The sequence below is a fragment of the Pelodiscus sinensis genome, chromosome 15 (assembly GCF_049634645.1).
Source record: "Pelodiscus sinensis isolate JC-2024 chromosome 15, ASM4963464v1, whole genome shotgun sequence".
In the NCBI taxonomy this organism is placed as follows: Eukaryota; Metazoa; Chordata; order Testudines; family Trionychidae; genus Pelodiscus; species Pelodiscus sinensis.
The window spans coordinates 30,289,322-30,308,453 of record NC_134725.1 but is presented as its reverse complement, the minus strand read 5'-3'; the positions used below and the strand labels follow the sequence as shown (position 1 = coordinate 30,308,453).

Below are 19,132 nucleotides of genomic sequence, written 5' to 3'. Positions count from 1 at the left end.
CTGCAGATCTCCAGGATCGGCACGCAGGCCAGGAACGCCGCCAACGTTGAATACAGGAAGTAATCCACGGGGATATACGCTGCGTTGAGACTGGCTGACTATACATCCTTTCTGCCACTGAAATAAACAGTTGATTTGACTTACGAAACTCTCGTGTCCTATCTATATAAAACACTGGTAGGTAAATATCCTGGGACATGTGGAAGTGTGAGACCACCTTGGGAAGAAATCCCGGGTGTGGACGTAACCTCACTTTGTCTTTAAAAAACACCGTGTAAGGTGGTTCTGAGGTGAGAGCCTTAAGCTCAGACACCCGCCTGGCCGAGGTAATGGCCACAAGGAAAGCTACCTTATAAGATAGATGTGTCAGGGAGCATGAAGCTAGGGGCTCGAACGGGGGCTTCATAAGGGCAGTCAGGACCAGGTTAAGCCTCCTCTGCCGACCACATACCTTGTGTCCTGAGGTTGCCCAGATGAGCACCCCATCCCACGTCCGAGGCGTCCGTGACCAGCTGCACCGACGGGGACGGCTTGGCGAATTGGACCCCGGCACACACCGTGCTCTTGTCCTTCCACCAGTCCAGTGAGCGCAGGACGTCCTGGGGGATAGTTACCACCGCATCCAGCGGCGATCACAAGGGGTTGTGCTCTACCTTGAGCCACCCCTGCAATGGGCGCATGCGTGGCCTGGCATGTTGGACCACGTAAGTGCCCGCCGCCATGTGGCCTAGCAGCCTCATGCAGGTCCTCGCCGTCGTAGTCGGGAACTCCTGCAGCCCCACTACCAGCGATTGAATGGTCGAAAATCTGTCTCTCAGCAGGGACGCCTTGCCCATAGGCGAGTCCAGATGGACCCCCACAAAGTCTATGACTTGCGTGGGCTCCAGCAGTGATTTGGCCTCGTTTATGAGGAGGCCGAGGCCCTCGAACAGAGCTCTGGCCCTCGAGACATGGTCCAGTACCTGTTCTCGAGACTTGCCCTTTATGAGCCAATCGTCCAAATATGGGAACACCTGGACCTTGTGCCGCCTCAGGAATGCGGCTACCACGGTCATACATTTGGTAAAGACCCTCGGGGCCGTACACAGTCCAAAGGGGAGGACCGTAAACTGAAAATGATCCTGCCCCACCGTGAACCGGAGGAATTTTCTGTGACTTGGAAAAATTGAAATGTGGAAGTACGCATCTTTTAAATCGAGAGCAGCGTACCAGTCCCCCTTTCTGAGCGATGGGATGATGCGGGCTAGTGTCACCATCCTGAACTTCATCTTCCTTATAAAGGTGTTCAGGTTTCGGAGGTCTAGTATGGGACGCATGCCCCCTTTCGCCTTGGGTACCAGGAAGTAGCGGAAGTAGAAACCCTTTCCCCTTACGTTTGGAGGTACCCTTTCTATGGCCCCTAGCATCAACAGGTTGGACACCTCCTGCCGAAGGAGCATCTCATGAGAGGGGTCCCTGAAAAGGGACGAGGCTGGGGGATGGGAGGCAGGGTAAGAAAGGAAGGGGATAGTATATCCCTGCTTCACCAGGTCTAGGACCCAACGGTCCGACGTGATCTTTAACCATCCCTGGAAAAATAGGGAAAGACGGTCCCCAAAGGGCAGACAGATAGGCGCTACTGGTACTCTGCTCTCTGGCGTACCTTCAAAATGAGGGCTTGGCTTGGGGACCGGGGAACGGCCCTGAGCTTCTCTCGGAGTCTGACCGAGGCCCCCTACGCCTGCCCCTGAAAAGGTCAGGGCGGCCATTGTTGCGGCCTCTCCTGCGACCCCTTTCGTTGTTCTGCCCCCTTCTAGGGTAGGGCCTGGCCTGGAAAGAGCGCCTCTGAGGCGCCGGGGTATGTATCCCTAGCGACTTCAGGGTTGCCCTTGAGTCTTTCAGGCTATGCAGCTTGGAGTCAGTCTGCTCTGAAAATAAGGCCGGCCCCTCAAAGGGCAGGTCCTGGATACTAGTCTGCACCTTGGGTGGGATGCCAGACACCTGCAGCCAGGCACTACGCCTCATCACCACCCCTGTGGCCATGGTGCGGGCTGCTGAATCGGCTGCGTCCAAGGCCACCTGGAGAGAGGTACACGCCACTGATTGTCCCTCTTCTGTCAAGGCCCCGAACTCCTGGCGGGATTCGGGAAGAAGCTGGCTGGCAAATTTTTGCGTGGATGCCCACATATTAAAAGCATAACGCCCCAGCATCAGTTGCTGGTTAGTTATACGTAGCTGGAGGCCCCCTGTGGCATAGGCCTTCCAGCCGAGCAGGTCCAATCTCCTAGGCTCCTTTGCCTTCGGAGTGGGGCCTGGAGGCCCTTGGCGCTCCTTCTGCCCAGCGGCCTGAACCACTATGGATCCCGGAGCCGGGTGGGTAAATAGATACTCATGCCCCTCCTGGGGTACATAGTATCATCTCTCGACCCCCTTCTGGGTCGGTGCAATAGAGGCCGGCATCTGCCACAGGGTTTTAGACAGCTTGTCCACTGTTTTATTCAGTGGGAGCGCCACTCGACCAGGGCCCGCTGCCGCTATGATGTCCACCATCGGATCTAAGTCCTCGTGAACCTCCTCGTGCTGGACCGCAAGGTTGACCACCAGCCTCTGAAGCAGCTCCTGGTGCGCCCTGGAGTCCATGGACGGGGGGCTGAGGTGCGGGGTTGGCCAGGGCCTCGTCTGGCGAGGATGACGAGAAGTCCCTTGAGGGGATTGCCTCCTTGGTCAACTGTGCCCCCGGTTCCCCCTGACCAATCACCGGGGGTCTCGGCCCCGAAGCCATGGGCGAGCCACTTCCAGGCGGGGGGGCTGTTAAGGGGGTGGCAGATGGGGTGCTACTTCTTCGGGATGACCCACTGCCAGCCCCGAAGGGGGAGGCCCCTGGGCCTGATGGTATGCCCAGGGCGTCCAGAAAGCCCACTGGGGTTGCCCCTGCGACTGCTGCTGGACCATCGGATCCCGGTGAGATGATCTGACTGACGAGCGGGACCTATGGCGAGGCCGCGACCTACATGAGGGCCCGGTCGAAACCACTGACTCAGCCTCCAACTCCGAAGAGTACTCTGATGCCAACCATGGAGGCGCTGATGAAGACTGCACCCTACGTTGGTCTGCCATGGCCGATGGCTTGCCCCTGTGCACCACCCGCGGTGCCGGTGGTGGCATGAGTGGAGGCCTTTGCTGTGGCGGTACCGCGCCCGGGTGCATCTGATAGACCGGTGCGTACCCCTCTGGTGCCGTCATGTGCACCGGTGCTGCGCTCTGCTGCTGTGCCCCCAAGGAGTAAGCAGGGATCGGTGCCGGGAGCGGCAACAGCGTCGGTGCCGTGCGGGGCGCCTGTTGCGGCACCGCAGGCGGTGCGTAATATGGTGCGGGGTCCTGCACCGCCCAGGGAGCCATCTGCGGCACCGGACCCTGCACCGGTGCCGGTGCCGTCGGCGTAGCGAGCCCACACGCTCCCAGAGTCGCTGCTGGTGCCGTGGGGAGCGGGCCCGGGGTCGGTGCCGGTGTTCGTCCCGGAACCGGGGGAAACTGCTGCTGCTGGGCCGAGGCCTGCCCGTCGCCCAGAGGGTCCCACGGCCCAGCCCTGTCCTGCTGGGGGGCACTAGAGGCCTGTGCCGGCGCGGTCCGCTTCTGCGGTACCGGGCCCTCCCCTTCATCCACCGCCATGTGGATGAGGTCCCGGGCTGCCTCAAAGGTCTCTGGGGTGGAAGGCTCACGGACCTCTCCTAGCCCCACTGTCTGCCCAGGGCTCTTGCCCTTGTCCAGGCTGTGCCTCTTCCTAGAGGACTTAGAAGAAAGGTGCCCCTCCTTAGGGTACACCTTCTGGGCACTCCTCTCTGCCAAGCGACCCCTCGAGCTCTTGGAGGCCCTCGGCACCGGTGACGGCGATCTGCGTCTCGGTGCCCGGCTGTCCGACGGTGCCGCTGTCGGTGCGCTGCGGGCGGAGTGAGGCCGCTCCTCGCCCTGAGGCTGCAGTGCTGATTCCATTAGCAGGAATTTCAGTCGGAAGTCCCTCTCCTTCTTAGTCCTGGGTTTAAAGCTCTTGCAGATAGAGCAGCTTTCAGCTCGATGAGCCTCACCCAGACACTTAAGGCAGTTAGAATGAGGGTCTCCGCAGGGCATAGGCTTGGAGCAGGAGGCACAGGGTTTGAAGCCCTGGGGCCATGGCATGCCCTCCCCTCCCGGGAGGGTTCCAGTGCTCCCTTATCTAAATAACTATTTATAGTACTTAACAACTACTTAACTAGAAAAGAAACTTCAACTGCGAACTATAATACAACGGATAAGAGATAAGCTGCTAAGAGATAGGCAATAGCCTGAAGCACGCTCCAGCTATGGTCACGGGCGGTAAGAAGGAACTGAGGGGTGGGAGGGCCAGCAGGGGTATATATGCACCAGTATACCAGCGCCACTCCAGGGGGCTCCCTGCTGGCCCTATGGGTACTGCTAAGGGAAAAAAGCTCCGGAATCCGTGCACGCGGCGCGCGTACACCCAATCAGAATGGACATGAGCAAGCACTCGAAGAAGAACAAGTAAGTGTTTGAGCCAGAAGGTGTAGGGAGTGGTCTGCAAGGAGCTCACTGCTCGATGGCAGCTTAATACTCTGATCCCAAAACAACCAACAACATCCCACTGCAGGAGAGAAGAGATCCCTCTGAGGCTACAGAGCCGTAGGGGTATGTCTACATTACAGCGCTATTTTGAATTAACTTAATTCAAAATAGTTAATTCGAATTAAGCTCATTCGAAATAACGCATCTATACACAAAAACTATTTTGAATAGCCTTTTGCTATTTTAAAATAGCACGTCCACACTGAGTGGACCTTGAACCAAAGTTAAGGCTAGCCAGAACCAGTGCCAGCAGGGCATCAGGTTAGGACTTAGTGTGTGGGGTTGCTGCCTGAGGCTAACTGAGCTCCGTGCTTAAAGGGACCCTACCCCAACCCTGGACAGACAGTTCTCAGGGTTCCTCTTTTGCTTGTCTATCTCAATGAGGGACAGCAAAGCAGTCCTGTCTTGGAGTGCCCTGAGTGCCCGCACTCGGGACACCACAGCACTCGGCCACATGGAGCCAGAACTGCCCCTGGGCATGCCGGTGCATCGTGGGGTCAATGCCATCAGCCCAGCTGCGCTTGCTGCAGTCTGCCATCTGGAGGGTTCGTCAGGGGACTGTCAGGATCCAGGAGGCCCTGAGGGAGAGTGTCCACCCCGAGGAGTCCTCAGAGCCTCCCCAGTCCTCCCCTCCGGGAGCTCGTGCCCCATCCTCTGTCACGCCCTTCCACTTACCCCTCCCTAGCCCCCCTTCCTGATGTCAAATAAAAAACATGTATGTTCAAAAATAGAAACTGGGTTTATTGAACAAAACTGGGGTGGGGGATGAACCTCTGGGGAGACTGGGAAAAGGAGGTGGGAGAAAGGAAGACAGAGGGTGAGAGAGAGGGGAAGGGGAAACCTGGGAGGAGGGAGCTAGAAGGAGGAAGCAAGGGGAAAAAGGGGGAGGGGAAGCTCAGGGTTGGGGGTCTCACCGGGCCAACTTGATTTTCATGCAAACCTGCTCCTGGGATCGCATGTAGCCTTTGGAGGACAGGCTGGCAGCTATCCTTCATAGACGGCCATGTTGCTCCATCTAGTGCGGAGATCATGGACATTCGGGGCATCCCCCCCCAACCTGAATAAGGTCCATGATCTCCACCCTGGGCTGGGAAGGAGCCCACTTTCTCCAGCCCCTGTCAGGCTCCTGGGAGCTGGCAGACTGCTCCTGGGGAGCAGTAGAGGGCTGGCTGCCAGTTGCTTGCTGGCTCATGATTTGGGGCCCTGGTGGCCACTGCTGGCTCTGGGCTGGCAGGCTTGGAGCTGTCACAGGCACTGTGGCCAGGGTCTACCTCTTTAATGGCTCTGGGGCTGGAAGAGAGGAGAGTAAGTTTTCCTGACTGTGCCCAGAGTGGCCACCAGGGCTCCCTGGGAAGGGCTGGAGGCCCCCTATTTCGAATTAAGGGTCTACACAGCACTTAATCTGAAATAGCTTTTTGAATTTGGTTTTACTCCTCGTAGAATGAGGTTTACCAAATTCGAATTAAGGGCTCCGCTATTTCAAATTTAATTCGAATTAACTTTGCAGTGTAGACATACCCTTCATGAACTTTCAGGGAACAGAGACCTTCATGTAGCATCCTCCTTTCCAAGCTGGATCTCCCCTAGCACCTTACTCTCCTCCCACTGCGTTGGGCTTCCCAACATCTGAACGCCAGATGAAAATTATGAACAGGAACTAGAAGACTTACCTAGCATTGTGTGGGTCTTCAGGATGGTGCAGGAGTCAGGGTTGGGGGGGTGAGGAGAGGTTCAGGGCAGGGCATGGGAAGGTGCAGGATTCAGAACAGAAGTGGGGGGGCTCAGGGAAGATACTGGGGAAGGTCAAGGTGATGGTGTTGGAAAGTGTGAGGGGTTCAGAGATGGGTATGTGATTACATCACGGCCATTGACGGCCGTGCAGGAGGGGGCGCTGATCGCACCTTACGCCTAGGGCACCAGCTGCCGCAGCCAGCCTCAGGCCACTCCTGATGGAGGGTGCCACATGGCTCTTATATACCTCTCCTGGCATCTTCCTGGCCAGAGCAGGTCACTGCAAGTCACATGGTCCATTGACCTATCCTTGTGTCCCAAGGCAGCAACCATTATTCTGGCTGGCTTGCAGATATCCAGACATTCCTCAGGTGTGTCTCTGGCTCTTAGAGATCTATTGTCTCTGGAGCCTTGCTAATCAGCATAGCCACTGGCTGAACACTCTTTGCCCATTGCTCTGCCTCAGACAGAGAACCTTCCACCATTGACACAGAGTACATAATTATAACTCCTCGTATAGACATTATATAAGCGCATGAATAGCATACACAGAATCAGTAGAACATAAGCTTTCACGTGACACCCCACATGACCCCCTTGGTACAGACTTTTGGGGCACGCCCCACACATGGATGCAACAGTGATCTGGCTTCTCCCTTTAAAATCCAGTAACGTGACAGCCCCATAAAGGTTGCAGGGCATCTGAGGCAGCAGAGTTGCAAACACCTCTGCCTCCACCACTCTGGAACCTGCATGGAGCATATCAAAAGCATCTTTGAATCAAGAGCCACTTTTCTCCAGAGAAAGTTATGACTGCTGTGGAGCTCTTCCAGGTGGGAGGTTAACGGGGGAGCTTGTGGCAGAGGCTGACGGAGGGGGGCAGGGAGCAGCAGCCAGCTGCCGCCCAGGGTGCAGGGATGCTCCAGGAGAGGTGTAGGGAGCATCTGGTGGGGCTGGAGGAGAGGCCTGACCACCGTGCTCTGTATATTGGTGGAGCATGGGCACTGTGGGCCCATATAATTCACTGCATATAGGCATGATCTCAGGCACTTAATTTCTGTGCCTCAATTTCCCCACCTGTGAAAGATGGATATTTCCCTATCCCATGCAGATGCTTCATTTGTTAATGCCTATGAAGCATTCTGCTGCTCTCTGTCTCTAGGGCCCTTATATGACACCTATTCCCACAGTCTGACCCCCTAACCGAATGGGATGTAGTGATCCTCTCAGGACCCTCATGAGGCAAAGGCACTGCAGGCCTTCCCATAACCCTACTGATGTTCAGAAAGGATAATACTCAAATGGGGCTTCAGCTCCTAAATGTACTTAGGTACTTCTGAACATTTTAATCTGAGTGGCCTATGGTCATGCAGGAAGTCTGGTATGAAAAAGGGAGATGAATCTGGTTTCCTGATTCTCAGACAACTATTCTAACCACTGGATAATCCTACCCCTTTATGGATACCATAGAGATGAACACAAGTTAAATGCCTAGAAATCAGGCTCATAACATATGTCACTAAATCCTAAATCCTGTAACAAGAAAGATGCTGTATGTTAACTCCTTCACTTCAACTCACCTGGAGGCTATTAACATTCCACTGAAAAGCCACTGAGAATCAGGAATTGGTTGTTATGCCTGATACCAGAACAGGTGTACTCCTCACAGGCACAAGTGGGAGGTTTGACATTAATCTTCTGTATCAATTCAACCCAGACAAGATCTGTTAGACTACATATGAAGCTTTTTAATTTCAATTTATAATAAACCTAGAAGTGTATATGTTATAGTCAATCTATCTGCAGTAACTCACTGTAGTCACTAAATACCAATTGTTTATCAAATCATTGATTGCAGTTTAAAAGAGAAGTAACTGACTACAGGATTATTAAAACTTGGCAAATTTCTCAGCAATAACCAGTTATTCTTAAATGTTCATTTATATGCCTCCTTGAGCGAAGAGGCCCTTCCTGTCCAACTTTTCACTTCAATCCTATCCCTCCTGGAAACACACCCCAAAAAGATGACAGTTAATTTCACATTCCAGCATGTGTCAAACAAAACTGTCCTGCATTTCATTCTGAAATATACCTAGACTTGAAGCCATCCATCAGACAACGGAGCTCAAATAAGAATCCACACAGACAGTGAGAGGTGTGACTACGCAGCGCAAGCTCTTGAAAAGCTATACTGTACATCAAAACACTCTGACATGGTACTTGGTACAGATACATCTTCCTTCTCCCCTCCCCAACTCAGCCCAGTTTGCCAAGGGCATCCTCAATACAAGAGGCTCTGAGTTGAACTTTTACTTTTGTAAATTTGATCTGAAGCTCTTTCCAGTCCTGGGTCTTATTACAAACCTGAGGGAAGTAGGATGAACGAAGGCTATTTTTAGGGACTAGCATTACACATTCTCTCTCCCCCGTTGGGCTCCAAAGATTATTTGCAGATATGCACATTTTGACCACCACAGCAGCTTTTGTCAGCTGACCAAAAAGGCTGCAAGCAGCCACTGACACCCCCTGAGCTCTTCAACTTCTGCCTCCTTTCATCCTTTTAAAAAAATACATTCTCCCATATATAAAATGCCCCAGCCCATCTTGCTGAACCAAGACATTTAAACACCCCCCTTTCATGAAGATATCAGTGTCCCCACCACCACTACGCAAGCCAAACTGTACCTTTACCATCCCACAAACTTTTCTGCTCCTGAGTGATGTACTTTTCAAGCCGTTCTGATTCTCCGGGCACCAACAGCAGCAACACAAGATCACTAAAAGGGTACACGCTATTTCTTTCCACCCTTAATGGGAAATGGGATCTGGGGGCAAACTAGTATCTCTTCTGCGCCAGCCTAATGCATGGCCTGACATTTCAAATCGACTTTATTGCCACATACTTACATTTTAATGTTTTCATGGTACTGCCTGGTGTCTGAAGGCTGGTTGTATAATGGCTGAAATAAATAAGAAAAATGAAGGCATAAATGGTACAGTCTGACATTTAGAAACTTAAACCTGTCAGAAATGCTACTGTAGCAGCTTGGACCTCCAGCTCCTAGAGAGAGACGCCGGCATAGCCCCTTCTGCTCTAATGCTACAGACTTGATGCTGTCTCTGACTGTCCCTCTACCCCACTCTCTTCCTCTCTTTTAATACTATGTAGATGCTGCTTCTTTGTGAACACACTGCAACACTGCTTGAGTCACTGTGCAGCCGAGATCAGCTCGTGGGAGGCAGGCAGCACTCAACAGAGCCAGCTAAGAACAAGCAATTTGCTCTGTAATCCATACAAACACCATGCAGCGCAGCACAGGAAAGGGTGGGGGTTGGAGGGAGAGTGACTGACTGTTATTCACTTACTGAAAATGTAGTGTACCTTGCAACATATGACATGGGGGAGGATAAGGGAGTGGGGTGGGGGGAAACAATCTGTGTGCTGCAAATTGTTATGTCTACTCAAGCCTCTGTAGGAGCCAGCCACAGGGAGGGTGAGATACTGGTGCCGCTCAAGTGAGACAGAACCCTCAGGGTTCCAGCTGCATTGGGATTTCCTCTGTCTCAGGGCTATCACCATTGGGTCGGAGCACATTAATTTTCAATGTACTTATTTGCACGACACCCGCAGGAGGCTGGGCAGTGCTGTGACCCTCAGGTTACCAATGGAGAACTGCAGACAGACACTTTGTGACTCAGTTCAGGGTCACACAGGAAATCTGTGATAGAAAAAGGAACTGAACCCAGGGGGGCCAAGCTAGAGTCCTACGCACTAGGCCACCCATGCTCGTGCTTCCTGAAACATGCAGTGATGAATCAAGAGATCTGTGCCCTATCCCTAGCTCTTACACACTTACTCTGCAACCTTGGACAAGTCGCTTAACCGTTGCCAGCACTGCCACTTGTCACCTAGAGACAGGGGATTTGCCAAAATGTTGCCCTGACTATTCGTGGTCATGCCCAAGGCATAACTTGGGTAAAGTGTGCACTAGTGAGTAACACACAAGCACCTATGGGCCGTTCCCAGAGCAGAGACATGAGTAAATCCTTCTGAGAGGGTGACAGCCATGGTTTAGGGGCATGAAATACATGTGTCACAAAGACTTGGTCATCACACGGCCCAGCAGTCCCTTGCTGGCTCTGACCACAGCTGGACCCAAGCTGTATGGTGCAGGGCTGGATTCCAACTTCCCCAATGTCTTAGAGAGTTCAGAGTTGGGATTTTTGGCTAATGCGCCTCTCCGCCTTAAAGGAACTGACCCAGCTAGCCTCTTCCCAGCATGTCCCTCCGTCGTTCTGGCTCCTGTCAAACCCCTGATGGGAACAGCAGCGTATAGAAAAGTGTTTAGCTTATGCCCAGATCACCTGCAGCTGCCAGACCTCAGCACTCTGAGCCCATGCATCATCTCAGCTGACTAGTTCCACTCCAGTGCAATGCTCTGCTTCTGAGACTTGGCAGAAGCACCAAAAATAAGGAATGTCATTACAAACTTCTCATTTCATGGTGAAGTCTGACTTACCTGGGAGATCCAGGTTCTCAGCACCAATCAGAACAGGCCTTGCATGTCCATTTTTAAAGATGAGAGCAGCTGATGATATCAAGCCTCCTGCACCCAAGTCCCACCCAAAAGCCCCGACTAGCCTTGAGTGGTGGGAACAGCTCCCAGCCCTCACCCTGCTCCTAGTTGCTGGGGGCATCCCTCTTAGCTCACAGCCATGGAAAAGATCCATCAATGAGACATGGAACTTTTACTGGTTGGGAATAAGGTTTCTATGAGAAATAGAGCCCTGGTATCCATTCGGAACTATACAGACACAAAGCCCTGGGGACAAGTCTGAGTTGAAGGAGCCAGGAGAGGAAGCAAAAAGCACCTTGGAAAATCACAGAATCCTAGGATTGAAAGAAATTGCAGGAGGTCATCGAGTCCAGCCCCCTGCCCAAAGCAGGACCAATCCCATCTAAACCATCCCAGCCAGGGCTTTGTCAAGCTGGCACTTAAAAACCTCTATGGACGAAGATTCCACCCCCTCACTAGGTAACCCATTTCAGTGCTTCACCTCCCTCCGAGTGAAAGAGTTTTTCCTAATATCCAACCTAGACCTCCCTCACTGCAACTTGAGACCATTGCTCCTTGTTCTGCATCTGCATTTGTAGATAACTAAACAAGCCCAGAGTTGTCCTTAGGATTTATGGGGCCCTACACAATGCTATTAAACTGGTGCCCCTCTAACAGACAGCAGCCGGGATGGACAACGATTTTTTAGAAATGTGATTTTATAACCTTCAGCAACACTCCAATGAAATATTTTTAAAACAGATTTTAAACTAAGGTCCTGTCGACATACACAGTAAATGCAGAAACTGTACCTGGAATTGGCAAATACCTGTTAAACGGCTTCATTGCCATCTGAATGGCTCTTTCACAGGGTTTACTGTTCTGCTAATAGCTCTGGCAGGCGTTTTCACTTTTAAGTTAACTAGATCCTCTTCAGAGGTAAAAGGGCTAGGAAGAGTCAGATAAATGGACATTAAGTCCCAGCGGTGCCCCAAATTTTCGGGTGCCTTATGTAGCTGCTTTCTGCGTATAGATAAAGACAGCTCTGAACAAGCCAGATGCAGCAGGCTCGTGTAAACTGGTGTAGCACCGTCCAGCCGTTGAGGAGATGAGAGCGTTATCTTCCCCAGATGCAGTGTTTTTTTCTTTTATCTTCTTTTGTTGCTTGCCTTCCTGCCCCCACTTGGAGAGCTGTGTCAAGCCCCTGTGTCAGAGGGGAGGCATCTCTGCCCTGGACTGGTCTTGTTAAAAGAGCATCTGATCTGTGCTTCATACATCACAGAATACGATGCACTGCACTCAGGATACCTTTTTCTGCATGGAGGATCTCAACCTGGGGGCTGAGTTACACTGGCTAAGTGGGAAGAAGAAGTTCTGGCACAAGTTTTTCCTCTGCATTACAAATCAGTTTTATACCATTTATATATCAGCGGGTAGCAGAGCAGGCCACTGAAGAATGTGAAGAGGAAACACGGAATGTCACAACAGCCATTACTGCAAGAGAGATTGCTGGAAAATGGCACCAGGATGCAATGGCGTCAGTACCAAGAGAGAAAACCAAGAATTCAGGATCAAAACCAAATCAACACATCTAATCACTGGCCTGATTCTTCAACACATCTAATCACTGGCCTGATTCTAAAAATAAGGGTTTGTGAGCATACTCCACACTGTGTTAATAAAGCCAACCATGCCCCGTCACACACAACAATTGACACAATCTCTGTCTAACCACTAAAACAACATCCAACTATGCAGGCAATTTATCCATGAACTTTCTCTAAACTATCTACGAGTGATTTAACACAAAATGTGGTCAAACAGCCGGAGCATGTGGCAGATGGTTTATGGGTGAAATCTATATCCTGGCAATAGTTAAATACAAACTAGCCATAATCACTCATCATGATCACGCGGTTAAGTATGAACTGAGGGAAGACTGTAATTTTGTTTCACATTAACCTAATGAAAAGAACAATGTCAAAGAGCCCAAGGGTTGGCTTTGCCTGTGTTTATCAGATTCCACAAGCCATATCTTTGGAAGGCTTGGATTAATGGCTCTTCTGCTGGCTCAGCAAGCCTCTCACAATAATTTGCCAACATCTAATACCCTGCCACACCCATCCAATGGATTTTTTCAGATTATAGCAGGATACTACTACTCCCTGTCCTACAAGCTTGTTTTTCAAAGATGGAGCCCCACCAATAAATGTATATGCCAAATTAAAAAAAAAAAAAAAAAAAAAAATGGACCAGAAAACACCAGTAGAATAAAAGAGACAAAATGACATTCTTTAAAAACTGGATGTCCAATCCTAGTGAGGAAAATAGGAAGAAGCATAAACTTCTGTAAGTTAAGTGTGAATGTATAATAAGGCAAGCTTAGAGAGAATTTGAAGAATCAGCAAAAATCACAAAAACTAACTGCAAAAAAAGAAAAAAAAAGTACCTCAGAAGCAGGAAGGGGCTCCTGAATGACTGAAGTGCTAGAGAAGCACTCAAGGAAGACAAGGTGATTGTGCAGAAACTAAATCAATTTTTTGCACTGGTCTTCACTGCAGAGGATGTCGGTGAGATGTGAGCCTCTCCTCTGAGGAAATGAATATGAGGACTTATCCCAGATTTAGGTGCCATTAGAAGTGGTTTTGGAACAAACTGATAAATTAAACAGTAGTAAATCCCCAGGACCAGATGTTATTCACCCAAGAGTCCTGAAGAAATTCAAATGTGAAACTGCAGAACTCCGAACTGTAGTATGTAACCTATCCTTTAAATCAGTCTCTGTCCCAGCTGACAGGAGAATATCTGATGTAACACTTATTTTTTAAAAGGCCCAAGAAGCAATCTTGGCAATCACAGGCAGCGTCAGTCAAACTGGTTAAAACTACAGTAAAGAAGAAAAATATCAGACACTTTCTCAACGTATTGTGTTTATATAAGAGTCACAGATTTTGTACTGGGAAATCACCCTCTGTCAATCTGTTAGAATTATGAGGGTGTCAACAAGCATGACCTAGTCAATACAATATACTTAGGCTTTCAGAAAGCCTTTGACAAGGACCCTCTGAATCAAATCAAGCAGTCATGGGATAAGTGAGAAGGTTCTTTCAATAATCAGTGACTGGCTAAAAGAAAGGAAACAAAAGGTGGCAATAAATGATCAGTTTTCATAATAGAAAGAGGTAAATAGTGGTGTCTCAGCATTTCAGCTGGCAAGAAACTATTGATCAGTAATTCTAGTTGTGGAATCCTCATTCTATGATTATGGTCCTCCCTTTCCTATTGACCAGGTAGTTGCTCTACTAAGTCCAGGAAACTCCAGAAGGGTAAGTCCACCCTTAAAAACCAATGCCTGTACCGGGAAAAGAAAACCTCAAGATGCGATTCTGTTGCATCACATCAGCATAATGCTTCTGAAGGGACTCTCTTTGCAAGAATGATGGAGTGACACATAACAGCGCACTTCTGCCATGAGCTCTGACACGGGGTTTGCCAGGATAGGAACGTAGGTGAGGAAACATATTGATAAAAGAAAATGTCTTTCTTCAGAGTGATGGAGTAAACTGGATTAGGATATATTCTTGTGCTCACATCCATAAATACAACAGTTTGATTCATGGCACCAGTTTCTGCTAATTTTTCTTATCCTGACACAAGAAAAACTTGAGAGAAACAATATCCAGAATCTTGTATATTGTCACCCATTTTCTCTCTCCAGTAACCAGGGACCAAAACAGCTACAACAACAATGAATGCACCACATTTTTTTGTTAACTAACCATTCAGATTGTTTTGTATGAATGAAACACCATTCCACAATAGAAACCCAAAGATTATGAAACATGGAACTCTAAAATCCCAAAATTACGCTCAACACATCTCTTGTCATTAGATGCCCATAGGGTAGAAACTTTCATCTTTCATAGACACAATATCCACATCGCGCTAATTCTACCCCCACGGGGAAACAAACAGAGACATCCTTAACCCATCCAAAAGAAAGACAAAAATCTCACCGGTGACCACAGACAATAAAATGCTTCAGTATGAGCTACGCAGTGGTTGCGAAAATGCTGTTGTTCCTTGTGTTCCATATACATCCCACAGAAAGAGATTGTATAAATACCCAGTTGATATTACAAGCACGTGACAGATCTAGATAAGCACACATGACAAATCCAAGTCAGCATTTGCCTAAGGCAAGATGAGCACAGCCTATTCCTTCTGGAGAAAGTCCTCTTGGAAAAATGAGAAGACAGTTCAATGTATTCTGAGAGATTTGACTATAAGGATGCTATTTTGGAAATGAAACAGAAGGAAAGCCCCATGCAATTTCCAAAGCACTGCAGTGTTCAAACTGCCAATCTGTCTGACCACCGGAATGGGAAACAAGAAAGAAATCAAACAAGTTTCAATCTCTCCGCTCAAAAACAATCACTTCTATGAGGAGGTGGAGCTCTAGATTCCAACCTGACATTGTTTAACATTTTAATGCTGAAAGGATGTAACCGTCGGCCCTAGATCACAGTCCGTGGTTTGCTAACATGCCTATGACCTCTTGCCTCTCTCAGTTTTGACTAACCAATTTCCTCAGCGACCCTCTTACTTTGAGCTATCAGCACCTGGCAAGCTGCCTCCTGATCAAACAGACATTTATCTGTCACCACCTCTGAGTGAATGTCGGAACCAGGGCGCTCCTGAACACATATTAGTGAGACAACCATGTCTGCGGCCACGCTGGGAGCAATCCATGCAGACATATTTCAGCTAAACTGAGGAAAATTCTGCAGACCTTTCACAGGCAACTGGCTCCAAGGGACCCAGAGGTGCACAAGAGCCTAGCAGACTTGAGGGTTCACCTAGGATTGGTGTGCATGCCTATATCTGCAGAGGATTACTTCCAAGAAAGGCAGGCATGGGAACCTCTGTCCTCCTTCCCTGAGTGACTTTCTTTCTGATGCAAAAGAGTTCTTGCTTCTCAACATAATTTCTTTGGTCCCAGTAGCTCCTAGAGGCCCTTGTCATGCTTGGAGCCCTGCTGTGCTAAGCACAACATGGCAAGAAAGGGGGATGGGAAAAGAACAAACTCTCCTCCCCATTTTGCAGTATGTGCACACAGGCCATGTTTTCATGTCCCACTCAGAAGTGGGCCTAGAACAGATAGGCTACGTCTAGACTGGCATGATTTTCCACAAATGCTTTTAACAGAAAAGTTTTTCCGTTAAAAGCATTTTTCCATTAAAAGCATTTGCGGAAAAGAGCATCTAGATTGGCACAGATGCTTTTCCGCAAAAGCACTTTTTGTGGAAAAGCATCCACACCAATCTAGATGCAGTTTTACGCAAGAAAGCCCCGATTGCCATTTTCGCCATCGGGGCTTTTTTGCGCAAAACAATACCGCGTTGTCTACACTGGCCCTCTTGTGCAAAAGCATTTGTGCAAGAGGGCTTTTACCCGAACGGGAGCAGCATAGCATTTCCGCAAGAACACTGACAATCTTACATGAGATCGTCAGTGTTTTCTTGCGGAAATTCAAGCGGCCAGTGTAGACAGCTGGCAAGTTTTTTCACAAAAGCAGCTGCTTTTGTGGAAAAGCTTGCCAGTCTAGACGCAGACATAGGGTGTATGCAGCAGCAGAGAGACAGGTTAGCCTCAGTAAACATTACACAGTGCCATTTACTGATTGTTTTAAACACACCCAATTTACAGGACGAGCACCAAGCCTGAAAACAACTAACCTGAGGAGCAGAAAGAGGCTCTGCAGCGTTTAACAACTTGAGGTCTACAGAGAGACACAGTGATGCACTTTCTCTAAATGAGATGTGAACAGAAGATCATTTACCTCCTAGACACACCTCATGTTCACACTCATACATACATACACACAAGAGATCAATGCCACACTATCCCAAACACTTCTAAATTAGTACTGGACAGGAAGCTTTCCCTGCCCTGAGCCATCTTCCCTGGGACTATTCATCTAGCAGGAAAAGCACTTTCCATTCCCCCATACATTTAGGGCTTCAATCAGTTGGTACTAGGGTTCCCGGCAACTTGCAAAGGTGCTCAGCATGAGACAGGACTGAGCCTCAATCTACCACCCAATTGCTCCCTTTATATAGTGTAGACTAGAGGGAGTTCTCCTGGAAAGCTCCAACTCAGTGCCCGCCAATTAGCCGTTTTCTCCAACAGCTCAGGGATCCTATTGTCCCTTGTGTTCGCTGGAGACAGAACAGGGCTTGCTGGGTGGAGGGGAAGGGATAGCTGAAATGTGACAGCAACCATTAATAATTATTATTGAAGGATGACAGGCAGCTGAAAGAGATGGGGATTGGAGTCTCACAACTTCACCAAATCATTGATGACGGGTCATCCTGCTCTAAACATTTACTCCTGGAACATGCTCTTCTGACAAATCTCCTGCCCTTCCCCCCACTACCATATTACATATGGGCCTGGGGGATGGGAGCCCCCACAAAGAGATAATCTGCACACAGCACCCTGATGTTCACCAGCCCCCAAGAGGGTGAATGCAAAATACCAACAATGTGGTGGATGAAAACAACAGCATCATGGATTCTCAAATGCAGGTCAAGTACCAATAATGTTTTGGGTAAATGCCTCCCACCTAGACTCTGGTAGCAGCAGGGAAAGCAGGATAAAGATTAAGGGGTGTATGTGGTTTGCATCTCTGAAGAGTGTGTGTGCATGCACGCATGTGTGCCTTATTATTGTGTCAGCATGTCTCAAGAGTGTGTGAATACACATGCATGTGTTTTAATATTGTATCTGTGTGTCTTAATATTGTCTGTGTGTCTTTTAAGAGTCTCTCTCACTCTCTTTTTTAATATTCATCCTATCTGCTTTGCTTCCTGCTTTGGTGTACAGCCAGTGAAGAATCCTTCCTTGTTATAGTTTACACGTACACACAAGCATGGTGTGCTTGCCTCCCAAGACCTCTGTGAAGTTGGCTGCCCTCCAAATCCCCATATTGTAAGACAAGGCTTACCAGTTCCACTTGAGGACCCAATCCTTCCAGAATCCTGTGGGCAGCTTCTGCTTTTTTCTGCAAAGAGGAAGGGGGAGAGAGGAGGAAGAGAAGTTATTTCTCTGTTGCAGATCAGACTTTCAGCCCCATGCTTCCCTGCACAAAATCTTTTTTAAAAAAGACTGCTAAATTTGACCACCACCACCCTCACCCCACGGTGCCAGGAGAGAGGCAAGGTTAAAAAAAGCAGAGCTCCAGATCTGCAGTACAACACCACAGATAAAAGGAATGTTGGCTAAGTTACTGTATGTTTAACACACATGCAGGCACTTCAAAATCCTTTGAGGAGCTACAGAAAACAATCCAGAACCTATTCCATGCTGTCCTAGCTGCGTTTATTCATTTGGGAGCCCCTCGGCTGCTCTCCACAGTGACTGAATTCTCTTTCACTTTTCAAGCCGCTGGATTCTGTTCAATTACCTCAGCCCTAGCACAGCAAGACGGGGCGGGGGGGAAGCAGAGAGAGATGCCCTTTCTAGGACTCATCTTCTCACGAACATGTGATCGTTACACCTGAGTTACCCTTGACTCCTTCCTTTGCTTGTCTTATCTCTCCCCTCCCCAGCACAAGACAAGTCCCCCTCCTGGGCCAGACTACCTAGCACTTACTGGGAAAACAGGAACATGTGTCATAATGTGCTCAGTGGTTACTAATTAAACAGGCTTGAAAAGAGCCAGGGTTCGTAGCAGCAAGATTCTAAATAAAAGATGACATTTTCAATAAAAAAAGTGTTCTTCCTAGCAAAGCCAGGCTTTCCAATTATTGTTACTAACAGCCAGGTAAGTCTGGATTGCTTTACATTGTTCAGTTTACACAGTGCTGATCAAATAAAGCAAAACACCTGGCAGAAGAAGGGGGGTCAGGCAGATGGCTTTTTATACACATTTATTAAATAAAACACAGAAAATTAAGCATCCAGGAGGGCTGGGGGGGGGGGGAGCAGAGAAAATTCCACTGGTGCTTAGAAGAGTCTAGCATGGGGAAAGCAGTCAGACACAACTCCCACGGGTTTTAAAAAACACTGAGGAGTGGGGAGGGGGGAATCATTCTTGAAGCATGTTCCCCACTTCAGCCCAATAAACACTAGAAATGGGCTAAAGTCACAAGCTTGGGATTTGGATTTCAAATACCCCAAGGACTGGACAAGCCTGAGGACTGGGTTTCCATTAAAAAAAGAGAGGGGCTGTTTGCCAAATTTGG

The 19,132-nt window shown here is 49.1% G+C and overlaps 1 protein-coding gene across 28 annotated transcripts in view; it reads right to left on the bottom strand.

Annotated features, from left to right (window-relative positions):
* Positions 1 to 19,132, bottom strand: part of NCOR2 (nuclear receptor corepressor 2) — a 494,549-nt gene that overhangs the window by 204,158 nt on the left and 271,259 nt on the right. For all 28 annotated transcript variants that reach the window (XM_075898492.1, XM_075898501.1, XM_075898496.1 and 25 more), the window contains 2 exons: positions 17,893 to 17,949; positions 9,235 to 9,287 (listed from right to left, as the gene is read on the bottom strand). In XM_075898492.1, the coding sequence (XP_075754607.1) occupies positions 9,235 to 9,287; positions 17,893 to 17,949 (110 nt within the window). The remainder of the gene's footprint in view (positions 1 to 9,234; positions 9,288 to 17,892; positions 17,950 to 19,132) is intronic.